The following is a 19,407-nucleotide window of genomic DNA, read 5'->3' on the forward strand; positions in this document are numbered from 1 at the left end:
ATGATCACCTCACGAGGCAAGGCGAGTGGCCATGTCAAGCCGTCTTCGCCGGCCTCGGCGAAGGATGCAGCCCCATTCTTCGCTGCCGCCCCCACGGCAGTCACCGCCTCCAAAACATCTTACTCGAGGAACGATGGGCACAACCCCCTCATCAATGATCTATTAAAGGATCTTGACAAGAACTCTTCTCCTGAGGACGTCCACGGTGCTGGCCACGTGCAAGAGCAGAGCGTCAGCAATGCTAATAGCTTTTCGAACTTCGACCTACAGCTGCGGCGGCCCAGCGAGGAATCGACGGCGAGTTGCCGTAGCAGCGCCCGAAACCGTGACAAGACAGCCACGGATATTCTCTGCAAGACTGGTCAGCACTTTGTGCACGCCATGCGGATGCACAACCTGGAGGATTTCTTCTGCCCTGCTCACGGTGAGAGCGCCGAGGACGTGCTGCGACGCCAGCTGCGCAAGAAAGATCAAGAGGAGGTGGAGGCAGTGGTGCTCACGTTAGTGGAGCTGCTCGAGGAGGTGCGCAAGGCAAGGGGCCAATTAGTGCCGCTCGCCGGCTCGCTCTCGTTGCTCGACACGTCGGGGCGAAAGCGTACCTCCTTCAATAGCATGCACTCCGCAGTGAGCACGGCTAGCCTCATGCGGCCACCGGTGCATGAGACGAATCAGCTCGCCATGGCGTACGATCAGCAGGGAAACCGCATGATTAACTGCTATAGGGTGATCGCGAATCTAGGACGTGGCGCGTACGGCAAAGTGAAGCTTGGAGTCGACACCAACACCGGCCAGATGGTAGCCATCAAAATAATTGACAAGAAGCTTCTCAAGAGGATCGGTGGCCTGGGCAGCAGCAACCAGGAGGCGGCGCTGAAGCGCGAGATCGCCATCATGAAGAAAGTGCGCCACCGGAACTGCGTATCTCTATACGAGGTTATCGACGACCCTGATTCGCACATACTCTACCTAATTATGGAGTATGTGCCAAACGGGCCCGTTGTTCGGCTGAAACCGCAGGAGCTCAGCAGCACTGCCCTGGAGTCTATCGAGGCCGGCATTCCGCTGAACGGAGAGGTCTGCAACAAGGCCCTGATACGTTGCGCGGTGCGGCAGTCCGCCAACGGCGATACTGCGTCCCTCACCGACGCGGAGATCAACAGTAATCCGACGATTTTCCTGTGTAAGCCGCTTAGCCAGCACATCTGTGCGCTGTACCTGCGCCAACTTGTGAGTGGACTGCGATATATGCACAAGCGAAACCTCGTTCACCACGACATCAAGCCGGACAATATATTGGTTGGCACCAACCATCACGTTTTTCTCAGCGACTTTGGTGTTAGCGAGATCCTCTCCACTCGGCATGAGGTGAAAAATGCTGTGAAGAAAAACCGTGGCAGCATGAGCGACGACCTCATTAGCGAACACTCCTTCGAATCCGACGGTAGTGATTCGACCAATGATGATGGCGTTGGCAGCAAACCTCGCCTGGGCGGTGGCACGCTCCTCTTCACCGCGCCGGAGCTGTTTGACAGCTCGGTGAATAAAAAATTGCTGGATCCCCACCTGACCGACGTCTGGGCGCTCGGCGTCACGCTCTACTGCATGCTAGTTGGCATGTCCCCGTTTTTTGGTAACACGTACGCCGATGTGCGCGCAAACATCCTGACGCAGAGGTACCCGTGGTGCGGCAAGACGATTTACGGGACGCTGCTGGCGGCGGAGTGGCGGGTCGTGCTGAACGGGCTGCTGGCCAAGAACCCGAACAATCGCTGGTCGCTGGCGCGGCTCAAGTCGTTCCTCGACCAGCACAGCTTCCAGTACGCCATGCGGCAGAGTGCGTTCCTCGAGGCATCGACGCGGACTCGTTCCTTGACCTCCGTGGACGGCGACGCATCCCCCTCCACTTCCACAGCGCAGCGCGCCGCCGGCTTGGCAGCGTCGTCGACCGGGACGTTTGCCAAGGGACTCAAGCTGCCGCTCGCGTGTAGTTCAGTGGCGAAGGACAAGAACGCCTCTATCCTTCTCCCTCGCGTGGTTTCTTCTCCTAGGGCCGTTTCCGCCTTGTCAATGGAGGCGGGCGGCGCTGCTCGCAGCTTCCTGTGGGACCTTGGCGTCTCGGAGAAGGAGGTACGAGGTGCCACGCGAACGGTGAAGGTCGAGGTGGTGCGGCAGACGACCGTCCTCTCGGCGCACACGCGCACCATTGTGCGCCGCTACGTCGAATGGATTCGCGCATGCATGCACGCTCGGAACTTCATTCCACTGGGCTGCGCGCCCCCTTTAAGCAGAAAGTCGCTCGTCGGCTCCCTGGTCTCCATGCAGATGTGCGCTGACGCCAACAAGAGCAGCAAGACGTTGACCGCCAGCCGCGAAAAGGCACATGTGACGCACGTCCCTGTCCTCGCTGTGGCGGCAAGGTGCCACCGAACCAGCGAGGCCGGCCCCATAGGCACTAGATCTTCCTTGTTTCCTCCGCGGAGGAGCCCCCATTCACCGGCGGGAGATACTCGCAAGGGGAGGCAACGGAGCGGCAGCCGCAGCAGCAATGACGGCGGTGGCCGCGCGCTCACTCGCGGCAGCCTGGAAAGCCGCGCCTCGGACGGCAGATTACAGTCGCTGGATGCTGCCCTCTCAATAGTGAACTTGCAAAGCACCTTCGATGAGCACTCCCTCACCTTTAGCTTGACGTCATCGAGTGCCTCCTCGCAGGCTTCCTTTTCGTCGCAGCACGGATACAGTGGGCAGCAACCTGGCAGGGAAACCCGCACCAATAACGGCATCCTGGCGGGCAACTTGGCAACTCCGAGCGAGGATACGCCGGCGCCCAGAAACGGGATGGCCGAAAAAGTCAGTTGGTGTAATGCACAGATGCCATCGACGGTCGCGCAGACGATGGTGCCCAGCAGCGCGACGCCTTCATCTATTGCGGAGGAGGACAGCCGAAAAAGGGTGGGCGCAAAAGGCAGCAAGAGCCGGTTCCAGCAATTCATGCGCCGCAAGAAAACACCGAGCGGCGCCTCCGTCAGTGATGACCTCACCTCTTACCAATCCACGTTTGCACCCAAGTCAAATTCTGCGGTGTCGCCGCTACTCGATTCGGTTCTCTGTAGTGGCATCAGCGGCTTGGGAGACAGCAACTCAGCTGGGTGCTGTAGTACACACCATAACCCGAAGACTGTCAGCACGACTGACCGTTGTCTTGCCGCGCCACCAGACGAGCACCTCTCGGTGGTGCAGTCTCCAGGCTCGGTGGGCAACAAACACCCCGTAGGGCCGATGCAGGAGCGCCTTTCTGACGGTAAACTGGCTGTTCTGGCCTTGACATCCTTTGAGCAGGTGCCGCACGTCACAGTCTCGAAGCGGCTTTCCTCCGTTTTTCGGAAATGAGATCGACAGTCATAGAAGAGCAGAGAGGGGGAGGGGCAGAGACCATACGGAGGGAACGGGAAGAACAAAAAAGACGCAGGGAAAGCGGCGGTGCTCTTTTTCACCGACCGGAATGCAAGAGAGCCGAAGGCAGACTTGTTCGATGTATCAATCAAGACTGCAGCCATGTGATCCTCATCACGTGGATAAGCGCACGTTTCTTGTACTCTCAGTTCGTGTTGGGTGAGGTAAGCCTGTAGTGTAAGGCATGCCATTCCCCCCTAACGCTCTGCTTTGAGTTTCCTTTGTGTGCTCCTCTTCCGCATCACGCGACTTCAGCTCCGTGAAGACCAGCTGTGGATGAGGGGCACCCCTTCACATGTCTCAAGATGTTACTATGTTCTGTTACAATTTTTCTTTTCGCGCGTCGAGGAGTTTTTCCCTTTTCGGTCTTGCGGCACTCTTGAAGAGTTGTAGATACTTCACGTTTCGCTCCATCTCGCTGTCTCTCTACCCGTAAGTCTGCCCCCCCCCTTCTAGGACGCAACATCGAACCATGCGCACGCCTCCTCTCTTACCACAGCATCTCCCCTCTTTTTTTGTGTTGAGCACTCTTCGTTTTTTTTTGTTCTGCCTTTCCGACCTTTTCCTCTCTTCATCTTCATCGTAGTCCGCCATTTTTTGTTTTGATTTTTGTTCTTCTGGTCTCTTTCCGCTTTTTTTGTTTGGTATTGTTCTTTTTTTTCTTGTGGTGTTCTTATGTTGGTCTTTTGGACTCTGCCTGGAAGCTCGTCAGTGTACCTTATATGTATGTATGTTGATGTGCTTATGCACGCCGCCCACCTTTGCCCACACACACACGCCCCCCTCCCTCCCTACCCCTTCGTCAACTCTCCCCTTCCCCTCACAGGTAGCGAAACACACAAAGAAGCGCCTTTTTTGTTCAGTTGATCGGTTTTGCCCACCGCCTTTTCAAAACATTTGTGTGGTGCTGCTTGCACATTTCCTTTAGCTTCTCCCTTTTTCCTTTTTTGTTGCTTGCTTCCTTGGCCCGTTGCTTCTGTCACGCGCCGCCTCCTGTGCTCTTTTCCCCTCCTTTCCCGCGTTTATGTACCATAGTCTTCCCTTCAAACCGCTGGAAGAGAGGGAAGGCATGAGTAAGGGCCTACACGGGGTACGAAAACAGCACAACAGAACGTAAACAAGGCAAGCCCCAAAAGAAAAAGGAGCGTCATGGAAAACGGCGCACTCGTTTTCCCCCTTTTCTCTTCCTTTTGTTTCATCACGTCTTTGATGCGCGACAACCATTTATTGGGGCGGAAGGACTCATCTAGCGCGCGTTCCGGATCGAGTGCTGTGGCGCGCGTCGACAATCGAGGGTGCACGCGCGCACTTATGCCTGTGCCTCACCTCACGGTGCACGCCGATGATCTTGTTGCCGGTATACTACTGATCTTCCGATGACAGGGGCACCATCCCGGTGTGGCAACTCGGGGATCAGTGCCCTACTGTATGGGAAAACCAGTCATCTTCCCTTTTCTCTTTCAATACCGAACCACTTGTGGTGGTGATAGGGTCAGATGCCCAAAACGCAGTCAAGTCGAAGCGATGTATGGCTACTGGTGCCGGCGGTCAGGTCCTGGACGGCGTTGCGTTGGAGAGACCTGCGGCATTGCACACGTGCGATTATTGGGTTGGGCAGATTGTCGGCGTGACTCGAACACATCCCACACCCGCCCCTCACATTTCCCTGCTGCTATGGGGAGCCTGCGTGCCACCCCTACGGGGATACACGCCAGGTGGCCACCAGTACAATGGGCGGAGCTGTGAGGTAACCTGCATGGCGGATGGGCGGGCAGAGATTGTGTCAGGGGCCGTACTCAGGTAAGTGAGTCGGCGCATTCGCTGTGATGCATGTGTCTACGGTGGCTTCGCACCACGCGATGGGGCCTCTGTGGCAGGCCTGGTAACGTGGAGTCGACCTCATGTTTTACGGAAGAGAGAAAGCGGACACATGGAAAAGCAAAAAAAAACACTTCACAGTGTTTTTATGAGCGGATCAGCCGTGCGTGCCTTGCTGTTTATTCTCTTTTCTTCTCCCCTCACCTACTTCCTTTCTCTCTCTCTCTCTGTGTGTGAGTGCGTATTTATGGTCGTTCATGTGTTCATGTGCCCTGCTTTCTTCGCTTCTCTCTTGTGTAGCTCCTCTCATATTAACTCTTGGCTCCATCGGATCATGATGTTCTTTTTTCTATGCTTCTCCTCGTTATTACTTTGGTACAAGGAAACACCAACCAACCAACCAACCGAAAAAAAAACAGAGGGAGCGCAAACAACTGCGAACTCATGCTTCTGCCCCTACCCGCGACTGGCCGACTCTGCAGGCACAGGCACCTGCATGCACGTGAGCATGGGTGTCTATCTGAAAGGGTGTGCGTCTGACCACTTTTGCCACACCTTTTCCGCCGCGCCGCTGCACGAGGCTGACGCCCTCTCTCGCCTCCCTCTGCAGCTACTTTTTTTTTTTTGCCTCCGCAAGCAATGCAAAGAGGAGGGCAAAGCGATATTGCCGCGTGCACGCAAGGGCACGCATTTGGCGGCGGGAGCAAGCGCTGACGCGGGTGCTCCTCTGCACCAGTACTTCTCCGCTTCAGCGGGCTGGGCGGAAACGCTCAGAGGGAACGGAGATGTCTCGTGTCGCGCTGCGCGAAAGCAAAAAGAGGACAGGGAATAGCACTGTTCTTGAACGATGACGGTCGCCAGAGTCCACTTTGCTCCCTCTCTCTTCCTCGCTTTCTCCCCTCTTGTCCCTCCCCTCCCCTGTCCCGGATCGGCGGGGCTGCGGGCTTGCCTAGAGGGGGAGGGGTGTTTAATAAACAAAAAAAAACGATAAGGAAAGGGGAGAAAAATACAGTACAGATTTGCAGCAAAGACGCACAGGTTTTTGAGCATTGTGTCGGTGTGTCTCTCTCACGCCGACAATACATCACGCGCTCACGCTTGCTGACACGGTAGAGGCCTACTCGAGTTGCCATCTGCGAGTTTGCACACACAAACACACACAGAGCGCTCACCTACCGTGAAGAAAAAGAATTACATAGGTTAAGGGTCGACTTGTATCCTTCTTGACTTTGAGTATTCGGGCTTCGCCATTCCAACCGACATACACACACACACACACAGGTCCACAGAGGCAGATAAGCTTCGACGACGGTGGGGTGAGTGCAAGCCCTCTTGTGCCTATCCATGACTTCCATTGCATCACAGATCCTTGCGGCTCTGGCGGCTGCCTCCAGCCCTGTCGCCGAGACGCGCCATGCAGGTGATCTCCAGCTCCAGCAGCTGAAGCTGAACGCCACCGCCTACTTCTCCAGCTGTGCGGAAATCTTCGTCTCGCAGCAGGCTGATCTACGCGGGCGGCAGCTAGTGGGCTTCCAGCTCAAGAATAGTCTCGCAGACCCTGCATGTGCACAGAACGCGCAACTTCAATCGGCGGTGTGCGAGCAGGCGGTCGCCGACCCGCAGCGCATCATCCGAAACGTCGCCGGCAGTATTATTAGCGTGGCCGTGCGCGAGGGACTGTGGCCTGCGGAAGCGGTCGTCCGACAACTCGGTACCATTCTCACCCAGCGGAGCAACGAACTTGGCGCGGTGCACGGTGCCATCCGCACCTTGTCGTACATCGTTGACGATGCGATGCCGCTGCTCGATGCCGCGGGGCTGACAAAGCCGGTGCTGCTCGCTGCGCTGCCGTACCTCACGTCCACCGTCTTTGGCACGACCGGAGCAGATGCGCTCGAGACACGCGTCAAGGCCCTCGAGGTTGTCGCACTGATTTTGGAACACGCGGGTATGGACTTCGAGTCGAACAGCTACAAGAGTCTGCAGGGCGGCATCACCAGCGTCGTGCAGGCGTGCTTCGACAACCTAAAGGCACCCCTCTCTCAAGCCATTGCCACACAGTGCATTCGCTGCATTACGTTGTCCCTCACGTTCTACCAAGAGATTGACGACGACCTGTTTGGGCAGATCGGGCAGCTCATGTACCAGGCGACCACTGCAGGCAACGGGGCTGCCCCGGCCAACGCAGAGGAGGAGAGTCTCCGTATTGAGGCGACGGAGTTCTGGCGCGCCATCTTGCACTTCCCTCACTTTGCTGAGGTGGCCCAGTCGACTGTCGTGCAAATAATTCCGGTGATCATTCGGTCGATGATCTACTCCGAGATGGAGATCGGTATGCTGCAGGCGAGCGCCGAGGACTGGCAGGTGCCGGACAAGATCGACTCGATTCGTCCGCGCCACTACACAGAGCTCAACAAGGCCGCTGGCGACGGCGGCAACGACGAGGAGGAGGATGACGGCGAGGACGACGACGAGGTGGAGGAGTGGAACCTGCGCCGCGTTTCGGCGTTGACGTTAGATGAACTCAGTCAGTACTACGGCGACCTTCTTCTTCTGCCAGTGCTGAGCTGTGTCGAGGGGATGATACGGTCTGGGCCGGCCGGCTGGCGCCAGCAGGAGGCCGGCGTGCTTGCAATCGGTGCATTTTGCGAGGGTTGCTACGACTCCCTGGTGCAGTTTCTGCCTGATATTTGCCCGATGCTTCTGCAGCTGCTCGAGGCGGCTGATACGCATTTTCTCGTAGTGAGCATTTCGCTCTGGTCATGTACTCGCCTCGGCAGCTACTTCCTCTCGAACCATCCGTTGATGGAGCGGCTGATGGCGTGCATTCTGCGGAAGATGGAGAACGCGTCCAAGATGGTGCAGAGCGCCGCCGTCGAGGCGCTGCGCAGCATGCTGGAAATGGCGGAGGAAGGCCAGGTGGACGCGGCTGCCCCGGCGATTGTGCGTTCCATCGCGACATGCTTCGGCGCCTATCAGCTCAAGAACCGCGTGCTTCTCTTGGAGGCAGTGCAGTCTGTCTGCCAGACCCTGGGCGCTGCTGTGCGTGGCAGCGAGGAACTCATCTCTACCCTTCTTGCGCCGCTGGGCCAACTATGGTCGCAGACTCCGAATGACAGCCCCCTGCTGTGGAGCCTGTTCGACTGCATGGCAACCGTGTGCGCCACGCTTGGGCCCGCGATGCAGCCCATGACTGGCGAGATCTTCAACCGCAGCTTCTCGCTCCTGCGTGAGCACCTGCAGCAGCGACACGCCGCCCTTCAGTCGGGCGACATTCCGCCGGATGAGGAGTTCACTGTGACCTCGTCTATCTTGCTGAGTGGACTCTTTGACGCCATGGGGTCGGGACTGGAGCCTTTGGTGGCTCAGAATGAGCCGGTATTCATGCAGCTGACGCTCTCCATGCTCTCCGACGCGTCACCTCACATTCGGCAGAACGGCTTCTGCCTCGCGAGCGATGTGGCACGCACGTGCCCGACGCACTTGCAGCAGGTGCTCCCCCAGTTCTGCGACGTGGCGGTGCAGAATGTCACGATGGCCGACGAGTCGTGCTACGCGGTGGTCAGCAATGTTGCCTGGGCGGTATGCAACTTGCTGGAGCATGGAGTGGATGGCACTGGCGCTCCGACGATGCAGGCAAGCCCGACCATGTCGCAGCTGTTTGCACTCTTTGCGAAGTTGCTGGGACAGACCGACATCACGTCGGATATGCGCAACATGGCAGAGAATGTGTCGCTGTGCCTCGGCGTCATGCTGTACGTCGACGCCGACGTGGAGTCGAAGGCGGGCTGCTCCGTGGAGCTCTTTGCAGGTGCGTTTTGCCGCTTCGTGCGCAACGTCCGCGAGTCATCGTCGCTGCTGGAGGCGGGCACGAACGGTTTTCTGATGGCAGTGCAGCGGAAGCCGAGTGCTGTTGTGAGCAATCTTGTGCTCTTCTGCGATCTTGGTTGCTCCGTGGCAGTGGAGGGCGTGGAGGCAAGCCGCATGATCCGTGATCTGCTTTCGAACGCTTCACGAGCGAACCCCGACGTGTGGCGCCAGGCGCTTGCCGCCTGCACAGAGCCCACCCGCAAGAAGCTGTACGAACGGTACGGCTTTCAGTAGGGTGGGAGAGGGCGAGAAGTCTGTTGTGGTTGAGGCAGAGGTGTGCCGCCGTCGTCAGCTGACCATGAACAGGCGGAAGAAAAAAGAAAATATAACAAAGGATATGGAAGGCAGACGTGACATTCACGGTCACCAACGGTGGACTCTGTGCAAGAAACAGCCCACCGTTGGCGTGCGTTTGGGCACGCCTGCATATCGGGTTGTTCCTTCACTTTTTTTCTTTCGGTTCTATGTTTGCACACGCCGCACCTCCGTTCTTCGATCCCTTTTGTTTGTGTTTTGTGAGCTCCTCTTCTGTTCCCGCTCCAGCAGTGGCCTCGTTAATTCTGTTCTCTCCTCGGTTCAACGAACAACACCAAGACGACAAAAAAGTGGAATTCAAGCCGAGAGATGGGAGAGTTCGTGCGTGCGGTGGTGTTGTAAGTATGTCTTTGTACCTGTGTAATTGGGTCTTGCCGTCTAATGGAGAGAGGAGGGTGGGGCAGCAAGCTGAGGGAGGGAGGTGTGTGTGTGTGTGGTTGGTTTCTGCCCATCTTTCCGTTCATCATCTACCTGTTGTCGCCACGTCCCCATCTGTCTTCGCTGCGCCCCACCTTTCTTTTTCTCTGATCTTGCGTCATTGTCTTTTCATTGGTATCCGTGTACGGCAGCGACTTCTCCCGTCTTATGCGCTCGCCTTCTCTCGTGGTCTCCTCCATTGCTTACCCTCTCTCTCACGCCCTGCCTGGCGCACAGCCTTTTCTTTTGGCTTGCTCCCCTCAGCGTTGCGGTCGCCTCTACTCTCGTACCCGGCCCTCCCCACCCCACTCTGCTCGCGCGTTGTTGTACCTGTCGCTCCTTCGAGGTAACGGTGTGGAGGAGAGGGAATGGAGGAGGCGTGGGGTGGGTACTCTGGACGACACAGAGCTGATGCCGAGGCGCGGTGTATGATTGGGAGAAAGCAAGCAGCGCATCGACGAGCTGACGAGGGCGAAGCTGCTTATGGCGCTAGCCACCGCCACTCTCAATTCAACAGCAACCGTTAAAAAAATGCATAAACAGCAGATTAGCTGACGATCAAAGAGAGCATGCACAGACACGCAGGCAGGCCTGTCCTACCCCTTTCCTGTACTCTGCGTTATGTGCGCACTCGCAGATGACGCAGTAAGCGTGCACGAGAGCACTCGTCGCCCATTGTCATCCCCCTTCGTACGAGTTATGGAGAGGGGGTGAGGTGTTGAGTGGAGGAGAGAAGCCGGGGGTGGCGGCAGTGCACAGGACTTGGTCTCTGCTAAGTAGGGGCCGTTTTGACAGGTGTGTGGGGCGGCAGCCCTCGTCTTTGTCTCCCTCTCATCTTCTTGCCCCCCCCCCCCCCCACACACACACACACCGGCATACATACGTGCCCGCAGGCAAAACTGGACGATGCCATATCTCGAACATGGCCTGCTCAGTTGGATTTCCCTTTTTTTCTCTTGCAGGTACTCCCCGAGATTGTGTTGTGGCATACTGCGCGTGATACGGCACAACTGGGGCTGATACCAAGCGGCAGGAGGTGAGGAGGGCAAAGAAGGGGCTGGGTGGCGAGGGACAAGGGAGGGAAGGAGATACGAGGACGTGCTGGTATCGGACTGTGATCTGGAAAGCACCAAAAAACAACAGGATACTCGAGGGAGCACGACCGTGTGTCGGACAACACGAACGACTCGACTCAACCATGCTTCCCTCTACTCTCCACTTTGTCCAGCAGGCCCGCGCTGTGACGCAGGTGCGTAAATACGTGCATGCTTCCTTCTGTATGTTCACCGCCCTAAAGTCACGGATAACAACCTACATTCCTTCTTGATCATCGAGGCAAGCTTCCTCACACAATAATTCACAGACACATCTATACGCACACACGCATGCACCCCTATGCACTCATACTATCACGAGGGCGCGCCTTGGATAGTGAGCACTGACGACTAGCGCTCGCGCTCTCTTCTTCCTTACCTCCTTCCTCCGCCGGCAGGCGAGTGTGCACGAGCCGCCGCGGGCAAAAAGAAAAGAGGACGCGCTCTTTTCTTTGCTCTTTTTAGCCTTTTTTTTGTGCGCTGCTCTCTGTGCATGAAGGCGCGACGCGATCGGTGGTGGGTGTGGAGGGCGATTGGGTCTACAGCGTCGAGTGGAGACGACATCGTCGCTCCGGGTGCCGGCGTTGCTTCTGGTCTCCCTTTTGTCGCAGGGCCCCACTGGCCTCGCGGCTCCTTCTCTCTCTTTATTTCCACTGTCTGTGCCTCCCGAGTAGGTCTCGCCCATGCGAGTTCCTTGATGTCGTCACCCGGTTACGACAGGACGCTGCAAGGACGGGTGGCCCCGCCCTCTCGCCCGTACACAGGCACGAGCATATACGGGTACCGATGCGCCTGTGCAAGAAGCGGCGCTCTGTTCCCGCCGGCGCGGCCCTCGCTGTAGGCGGCATAACCGCACACACCAGCCCGGCAGTCGGATCGGTGGAGACGAATGCGCGGACTCGCTGACTCGCCTCGGTGCAACTCTCTCACTCCTCTTCTCTCTCTTTCTCTCTCTCACGCTGGGGAAAGAGCGCAAGTGTTCGCACACACACACACACACACATACGTCATCCGTCATCCGTCTCGCACGGGCGCATCGTGCGCTCTCAGCGCACGCACGCTATCATCTCCAACACACTTTCTTCCCTCCGCAAGCCCACCTTCTTCTGCTGCTCGTTCTCTTCTCACCTCACCCCCTTTTGTATTCCATCTGTGTGAGCCTTTCGGTTTATCGCTTTGTTTTTCGCCGGGCTCTACGTAAGCGTTTTTGTGTGTGCGCGGAGGCGGATCGCGACGTTCGCATCCCTCCTTTCTCTGTGCTCAGTTGCGGTGACGTTGGTAGCGTTAGCACAATCACGCACTGCAGCACTCTGAGACCGCTTTCTCGAATGCTTACTTATCTCCTCCCCCCTTTTTTCTTGCGTGAATACTTTATCCGTACACAAAAGCTAACCGACTCACGCACGTCCGCACGCTCGCACATAGATACGCATTCGCACGCTCGAGCATGTATATATACGCATTTGCCAAGTTGTCGTTTTTCTCTCTTATTGCTGCTCCCACTGACACGCTCTCTATCTTTGGGTCTCGGATACCCACCCCTCGACGCCGGCCTTATCCCCTCTCCCACCTCCTCCTTTCCCGTCACGTGAACCTGCGGCTTGCGACGCGCATAGAACTCTGAAACGCAGCCGGTAACGATGGAGATTACCAACAGTAACGCGGTGGCGCTGTTGCCCTACGTTGGCACACTTTTGCGCGACTGCTCCTTCTTTGCGGTGGACCTGGAGTTTTCCGGCATCGACCATGACGGCGCCGAAGCTGACGCGGAAACTCCGGAGCAAGCTCTCCACTCCCTCACGCGAAAGCCATCTGACCTATATCCGGCAAAGTTGCAGGCTATTAAGCCGTACAGCATGGTGCAGATCGGCATCTCCGTCTTCACGGAGCTGGTTCCCGGTGACGCCGAAGGGGCCACGAGCGCGAGCGGAGCAGCGTCTTTGACGGCACCCTCTTCGGCGGCGGCTCACCTGCGGAAGGAGGTGGCGGAGTTCTTGGCGGCGGACGTCGCAAATCGCACCACCTATGCGGAAACCACGACCGTGGTGGAGAGAATGCTGACGAGCGCGAACGGCGCGGCCGCGGGCTTCACCTCGGCGTTCAAGTACATAACTGAGCAAATGGTCGCTGTTGCGCAGTCGCTGGAGGTCGTTGCAAGGGCCAGCGACATTCGTGCCACGGCGGAGCCGGCACCGCCAATTCAGTCGCTCCCTGGCCTGCGGTACCATTACCGCTTCTTAGAGGCTCTCAGTCGTGCTGTTGCCAGCTATCGAAGAGAAATCACCGCCACCGGTGCGCCGGCGTTCGAGGCGCCGGTGGCGCGCTACAAGGTGCACACGTTCTCTGCGCTGACGTTCCCGGCTGCAACCGACTCTGCGGCGGACGTCACGCTCAACATCGACACCGCCGAGTTCCTCGTCAAGAACGACATGGACCTCACGCGTTGGGTGAAAGAAGGGCTGCGCTTTGCGCCGATAAAGGTGGCGGCCGCCCAACTCGCCAAGGAAGCGGAGGCGAAGTTGCAGCAGATGAACCTGCTGGCACAGCCGCACACCGTGCTGCCAGGGTACAAGGAATGCATCGGCAGGAAACTAGACGAGTTGCTTCCCCTCTCTCCAGGCGAGCTGCAGCTAGTAAGGTTTGTCATCGCTCTCCCGGATGCGGGGTCCGGTGATATGGCGGCAGCCAGGGTGAAGCAGTTCTACGTCGGAGCACTTCGTCCCCTTATCTCCTTCGCGCGTGGCAATGTTCCAGAGTCGGCGCTGCCAGAGTCTATCTACACGAGAGACAAGCTCTTCAAGGACGAGATGGACGCGCTGGCGGCAATCGGGATGACGAAGATGAGCCGCAAATTTATGAGGGCCGCCATCTCCAGCAGCTGGGGCAGCAGGTGCGGCTCCAGTCTCGTCTCTCATAGTTACGGCAGTGCCCTCTTGGAGACTCTCTTATATGCGACCGAAGTGCAACGGAAGCCCATCGTCTTCTACAACGGTTACACGGATGTGATGTTTCTGCTGCTCGCCCTTTACGGGCCGCAGAACATGCCACCGGACCTGCCGTCCTTTAAGTCGCTGGTGCGCCGGCACTTCCCGTCACTTTTCGACACGCGCATCCTCAGCTGCGCTGGACCGCTTCAGGGCTTGGGGAACTTCACGGGGAAGCTCTCGAGCGTGGTTGATGAGATGAGCAAAGTGAGCTCTATCGGGCCACACGTGTCGTTTATCTTTGACCCGCTCGTCTCTGGTGGCCGTGACGCCACGCAGCACTTGCTGGCCCACAACGCGGCCTTCGATGCCTTGCTCACTGGCAAGCTCTTTGCGTTTGCCAAGTGCGGACTCGAAAATGCCAACGTCAGCGTCAAAGTGTATGAGAACTTCTTGGCCACCTATACCACGCTGATGTCGATCAACCTGCAAGGCAGCGTGGACAGCGTGCTGCAGGAAGCGACTGCAAACGTGTACTACCTCACGAACAAGTCAGGGCTGCGGGCGGATACGATACGTGAGGCGCTCGCGGGGTGTGGTATCACAGCCGTGGTGATGTACCGAGGAAGCGGCTATACCATTCAACCAGTAGGTGCTGCGTGCCAGATGCCGGACCTGATGCAGGTGATGAGAGAGGCGCTGTGCGCTAGGGCTCGCTCGCAGATCGAACTGTATCACATCGCGCTGTGAGCGCACGCATGGATAGAAGCGAAGGAGAGAGCGCGCGGTTGTGCAGGTGCTAGAGAGAGGGAAGGGTTGAGGACACTCACTAGTACTGCGTATGTGTGTGTACCCGCCCACCTGCGTTGACCGTGCCATCATGCCAACGTGGGCTCCGGTTCACAGAGTGCAGTTAAGGGACACATTTTGTGCATCGGTGAACAAGCGCAAACAAGGAAGAAAAAAGGCGAAGCGTTCTGCGACATGACTTAAAGATTGTGCAGCGGCGTTGCCATCTTGGCCATTCCCGCTCGCCATGCACTACCACCCCGTCCCTCCTCTGTCTCCGTCTCTCTCTCGCTATCTCTTTTTTTGTGTCGTTCTCTCTTCGTCACGTTTGCGCCTGCTTGTGGAGGTGCTGCAGCTTGGAGCAGCATGCGACACGGAAGACAACAAAACGGAGTAGGCGGCAGCATCTTCACGGTCCACCACACGGTGCAGCAGCCCAAAAAATGGGAGTTGGAGGCAGTGACCGTGGGGAGGCACAGAGCCAGAGTAAAAAAAATGCCTGATAGGAACACGAAAGTTGATGCGAGGCGCAAGAAAGGCGAAGGGAAGGGGGCACGACTCTCCCTCTCTTGCAGGCTTTCCTTCGCATCGGTTAACAGCGCTCTCTCTTTCTCTCTCTGTGTAGCCGTGAGTGCCACATTGACGGGCTTCCGTTCTTCACGCTGCCCCCCCTCCTCTCTCCCTCATGTGCCCCCTCGACAACATGCCACCTCTTTGTCCTCTTCCATCTCTTTCCGTTTTTTTTTCTCTTCTTTTTGGTGTTTTCTAGAAGAGCTCTGCTGTTCCCCGTTTTTCTTTTGTTCGTTTTTGCTCCTTTCGCCGCACCCCAACCCCTCCACTGGCCCTTCCTTCCTTTTCCCGTCTTCCTCTGCCCACTTGTCACGGGCAGCGCTACGGAGTTCTCCTGTGGCTGCGCTATCGACTTGAGGAGAGCAAGCCAAGTACATCAAAATCGACACTCACCACCCCCACACCCTCCCTGCTCCCGCTCCTGCACTTGAGCAGATACGGCCGTACGTTGGCGTCTTTGCAGCACTTCTCATTCTTTATTACATTTCTCTTGTTCACTTCGTGTGGTGCCGTTTCGACAATGTCTGCACACGATAAGAGCTTGGCGTACCCTTTCCCCATCTCGATGAAGATGTATCGAGAGCAGCGTGAGCGGCTGGGTGCGTCGCTCCAGCAGGCGTTCCCGGAGGGTGGCCACGCAGCGGTGCTGCAGGCCGCCTCTGAGGTGCCCGTGAACTCGACGGACTGTAACTACCTCTTCGTGCAGGAGAGCTACTTCCACTACCTCTTCGGCGCGGAGATCCCGGACGCGTACGGTGCTGTGCTCGCGGGCGGCAAGAGCTTCTTCTTCATTCCGCGGCTGCCGGCGGATTTCGCGACGTGGATGGGCCCGCTGCCGACACCGCAGGGCGTGAAGGCGCAGCTGGAGGTGGAAGAGGTGCACTACGTGGACGAGATGGAGCAGGTGCTGATGAGCAGTGGGGTACACACCGCCGAGGTGCTGAAGGGCACGAACACGGACAGCGGTCTCGAGGTGCTGCAGGCGAAGCTGCCGGAGGGGACCGCGCTGGCAACGTCCACCGACTACCTTTACCGCGTGCTGAGTTCGCAGCGCTGCTACAAGACGGCCCTTGAGGCTGATGTGCTGAAGTATGTGTGCAAGGTGTCAAGCGCCGCGCACGTCAAAGTGATGCAGATCGCGAAGCCCGGCATGTCGCAGCACCATCTCGAGTCTACATTCCTCCACGACGTGTACTACAATGGCGGCTGCCGCCGTGTGAGCTACACTTGCATCTGCGCCACGGGCTCCCACGGTGCTACCCTGCATTACCCGGACAACAACTGCGTGATCGAGGACGGCACGATGGCGCTGCTGGACATGGGCGGCAACTACCGCGGCTACGCGGCCGACATCACCTGCAGCTTCCCTGTGAACGGCAAGTTCACCGAGGCGCAGAAGACCATTTACAACGCGGTGCTCGACGCGCACGACAGGGTGATGCGCGCGATGAAGCCGGGTGTTAAGTGGATGGACATGCACCTGCTCGCCATCCGCACGATCTGCATGCACCTGATCGCGGCGGGCATCCTCAAGGGCGACATCGAAACGCTCATGACGAAGGAGATCATGCAGTACTTCCAACCACACGGCCTCGGCCACCTTATCGGCATCGACGTGCACGACGTTGGCGGCTACATGGAGGGTTGCCCTGAGCGGCCGACGAAGAAGGACTGCTGCCGTCTGCGCACTGCGCGCACGATCGAGGAGGGGCTTTACATGACCATCGAGCCTGGCTGCTACTTTAACACGGCACTTCTGGAGATGGCGAAGGCGAACCCGGATGTGCGGGAGCACCTGAACATGGAAAAGCTCGAGGGGTACGAGAATTTCGGTGGCGTGCGCATCGAGAGTGACGTCTTGGTCACGAAGGACGGCGTGGTGAACTACACTCTAGTGCCACGAACGGTGGAAGAGATCGAGAGAACGATGGCGGGTGCGCCCTTCACGAAGGAGGTGGAGGTGTACCACAACTGAATCCAGCTGTGACCGCGACAGGGGCGGCGTTCGGGACGCTGGCCGGGTGGGTCTTTTGCTCTACGGTGTCCAAACCCCTGATATGCGTGCCACTACCGCCTCTGGTGTGAACCGTCCGTAGAGCCGACAAGGAAAACAGACCCAGATAATAGGGCCAAAGCAGATGGAAACTTGCACGCATGCACGCGCGCATTCACCTGCACTGACAAAGACAGTCGGATGGACTCGGCCAAATCCCATTGTGAAGGTGTGCGTCTCTCTCTCTATATGATCATAGGAAAAGACCAGGCACACCCACCCACACACATAAATACATCTGCGCCTTCTTTGTTGTTCTTGTTTGCCTTCCGGTGTGTTTGTCTGCGTGCATGCGCAGAATGGTTAAGTGTTTTCTTGTGTATCAACACATGTTTTTCTTTCTGCTTTGGTGCGTGCCTCGGATGAGTCTCGAGCAGCAACTCGCTTCTTTTTCATTGTTGTGCTTTCGCTCTGCTCGTTGCGGTTTGGGAGCTTGTCTCCTGTTTGGGATGCGGGCGGAAGAGAGAGAGAGTGATGAACTCGCTCGAAGGGAGCGGCTGCTGAGGCAGCAACTGTCGGAGTGCAGGCGAGAAGGTCAGAAAGAATGAAAGAAGCGGTCCGCGCTCGCGTGGCACTGGCGCACGGATTGCTGAGAATGTGCACGAAAAGGCTAGATGAGAGCAACCCAGAAGAGACAGGTTGGGTGTAGTTGCACGCTGTGCGTGATGAAGGACTCGAAGACGACTGATAAAAGCCGTTACAGGCGACCCGGTCTTCCTAGCCTTCTTTTCTCGCTCGGCGTGCAGGTCTCATCGCGGCCTTCCCTTCGCTTCTTCAGCTCCTTTCATGTTGCTCTGCTCTTCGACTTGCTCTTCTCCGTCACTGCCTTTGAAAGCGTGTGAGTGCGTGCATGTTGACATCCTTGCTCCTTTCCTCGCATTTATCTCTTTTTGAATTCTCGTCTTCGTGCGCGGCTCCTCAGACCGCACCTCACCCGCCTTCCCACCGAAATCGAGTGTTCTCTGGCGCTCTTTTTGCGCGAAATGGTGGTGATCAGGGGAGGGGGACATAAGCGTGGTGAGGGTGCGGCGCTACTCTCTGTTGATCGGGAACGGGTGAAAGAAAAAAGGTAGAAACAAACAACATAAGAAACTCCTTTCGAGGTCCATCGAAAGAAGAATCACGACAGTTGAAAACAACAACAAAAAAAGCATGGACAGAGCGAGTGACAGCAGTTTTCGTGAGGCGGAGGGCCCTGCTAAAAACGGGGGGAAAACGAGGCTTCACACTCGTCAAAACTTTCTGTTTTCCAGGATACCTGCGGTGGCAACATGATTAGCCATGATTGCGAGGTTAGGGAGGTGCCCTGCGCAAGCGGGAAATGCGTGTGTTCTGTCCTCTTGTATGGATTGGAAGGGCAAGCTGGACGCACATGAGAGGCGGTTGATGGGCGCGCGAGTGTGCGCGTGCGCTTCCTTTACTCACCTCCACGTCCTTCTCATGAAGGGCCCCGCTACTCGCTCATTCTTCCCGTTTCGTTCTCCTTTTATGCTCCGACAGTCGCCAGAGAGACACGCCGCCGCCGCCGCCGTCTTCCTCCCCTTTCCCACGACCACAGAGTGCTGCATCTATTCACCAGCCCCCCTCCTCTTTGTGGCTGTTTGTGCCCAGCTCGCAAAAGGGACCCATGCACCGTTTTCGGGACTTGAGAGCGGTGCCGCAAGAGCAATAAAACCCCAAGATGAAGTCGAAGCAGGCGCCTCGCGCCTCTGCCAAGCAGACACCATCGGTTTCCAAGAAGAAGGACCACACGACCAACAAGGTAATCGCCATGTCCACCGCCTCCCCCTCCACCTCCGACTTGGACGAAGTAGCATCTCTGTTCAACACCATCAAGCAAACCAAAGCGCAGAAGTACGGCAGTGCCGCTGCCGCTCAGCCACCATCCCTGCAGAGGGGGGCTGGAGGAGCGTCGGTGGAGGCGCATAATATTAAGCGCTCGTCAACTGGCGCTGGAGCGCCTCCTCCGTCGTCCTCGCCAGGGGCTCAGGCGAAACCCGTTCACGATGGACTCTACCACGCACCAGAGAAGTCGGTGCAGATGAGTGACAACCAGTTCTTCAGCGGCACTTGGCTGAGGGAGGATGACAGTCGGCCCCGCAGGCTA

The 19,407-nt window shown here is 57.5% G+C and overlaps 5 protein-coding genes across 5 annotated transcripts; all 5 read left to right on the plus strand.

Annotated features, from left to right (window-relative positions):
- Nucleotides 1-3,387, plus strand: LINJ_35_2370 (putative protein kinase; the record flags this gene model as incomplete). Its single annotated transcript, XM_001469006.1, has 1 exon — nt 1-3,387. The coding sequence occupies one exon, from the start codon at nt 1-3 to the stop codon at nt 3,385-3,387; it is 3,387 nt and encodes a 1,128-aa protein (XP_001469043.1).
- Nucleotides 3,388-6,612: 3,225 nt separating this feature from the next.
- LINJ_35_2380 (conserved hypothetical protein) lies at nt 6,613-9,372 on the plus strand (the record flags this gene model as incomplete). The annotated part of the gene is made up of 1 exon (XM_001469007.1): nt 6,613-9,372. The coding sequence occupies one exon, from the start codon at nt 6,613-6,615 to the stop codon at nt 9,370-9,372; it is 2,760 nt and encodes a 919-aa protein (XP_001469044.1).
- Nucleotides 9,373-12,604: 3,232 nt separating this feature from the next.
- On the plus strand, nt 12,605-14,638 carry LINJ_35_2390 (putative ribonuclease; the record flags this gene model as incomplete). Its single annotated transcript, XM_001469008.1, has 1 exon — nt 12,605-14,638. One exon carries the CDS (start codon nt 12,605-12,607, stop codon nt 14,636-14,638), a length of 2,034 nt encoding a protein of 677 aa, XP_001469045.1.
- Nucleotides 14,639-15,767: 1,129 nt separating this feature from the next.
- LINJ_35_2400 (metallo-peptidase, Clan MG, Family M24) lies at nt 15,768-17,222 on the plus strand (the record flags this gene model as incomplete). The annotated part of the gene is made up of 1 exon (XM_001469009.1): nt 15,768-17,222. One exon carries the CDS (start codon nt 15,768-15,770, stop codon nt 17,220-17,222), a length of 1,455 nt encoding a protein of 484 aa, XP_001469046.1.
- Nucleotides 17,223-18,981: 1,759 nt separating this feature from the next.
- LINJ_35_2410 (conserved hypothetical protein) lies at nt 18,982-19,407 on the plus strand (the record flags this gene model as incomplete). Its single annotated transcript, XM_003392765.1, has 1 exon — nt 18,982-19,407. A coding segment is annotated over one exon (426 nt), but the record flags the coding sequence as incomplete, so codon positions are not given.

This window comes from Leishmania infantum, chromosome 35, assembly GCF_000002875.2.
Source record: "Leishmania infantum JPCM5 genome chromosome 35".
Taxonomy (NCBI): domain Eukaryota; phylum Euglenozoa; class Kinetoplastea; order Trypanosomatida; family Trypanosomatidae; genus Leishmania; species Leishmania infantum.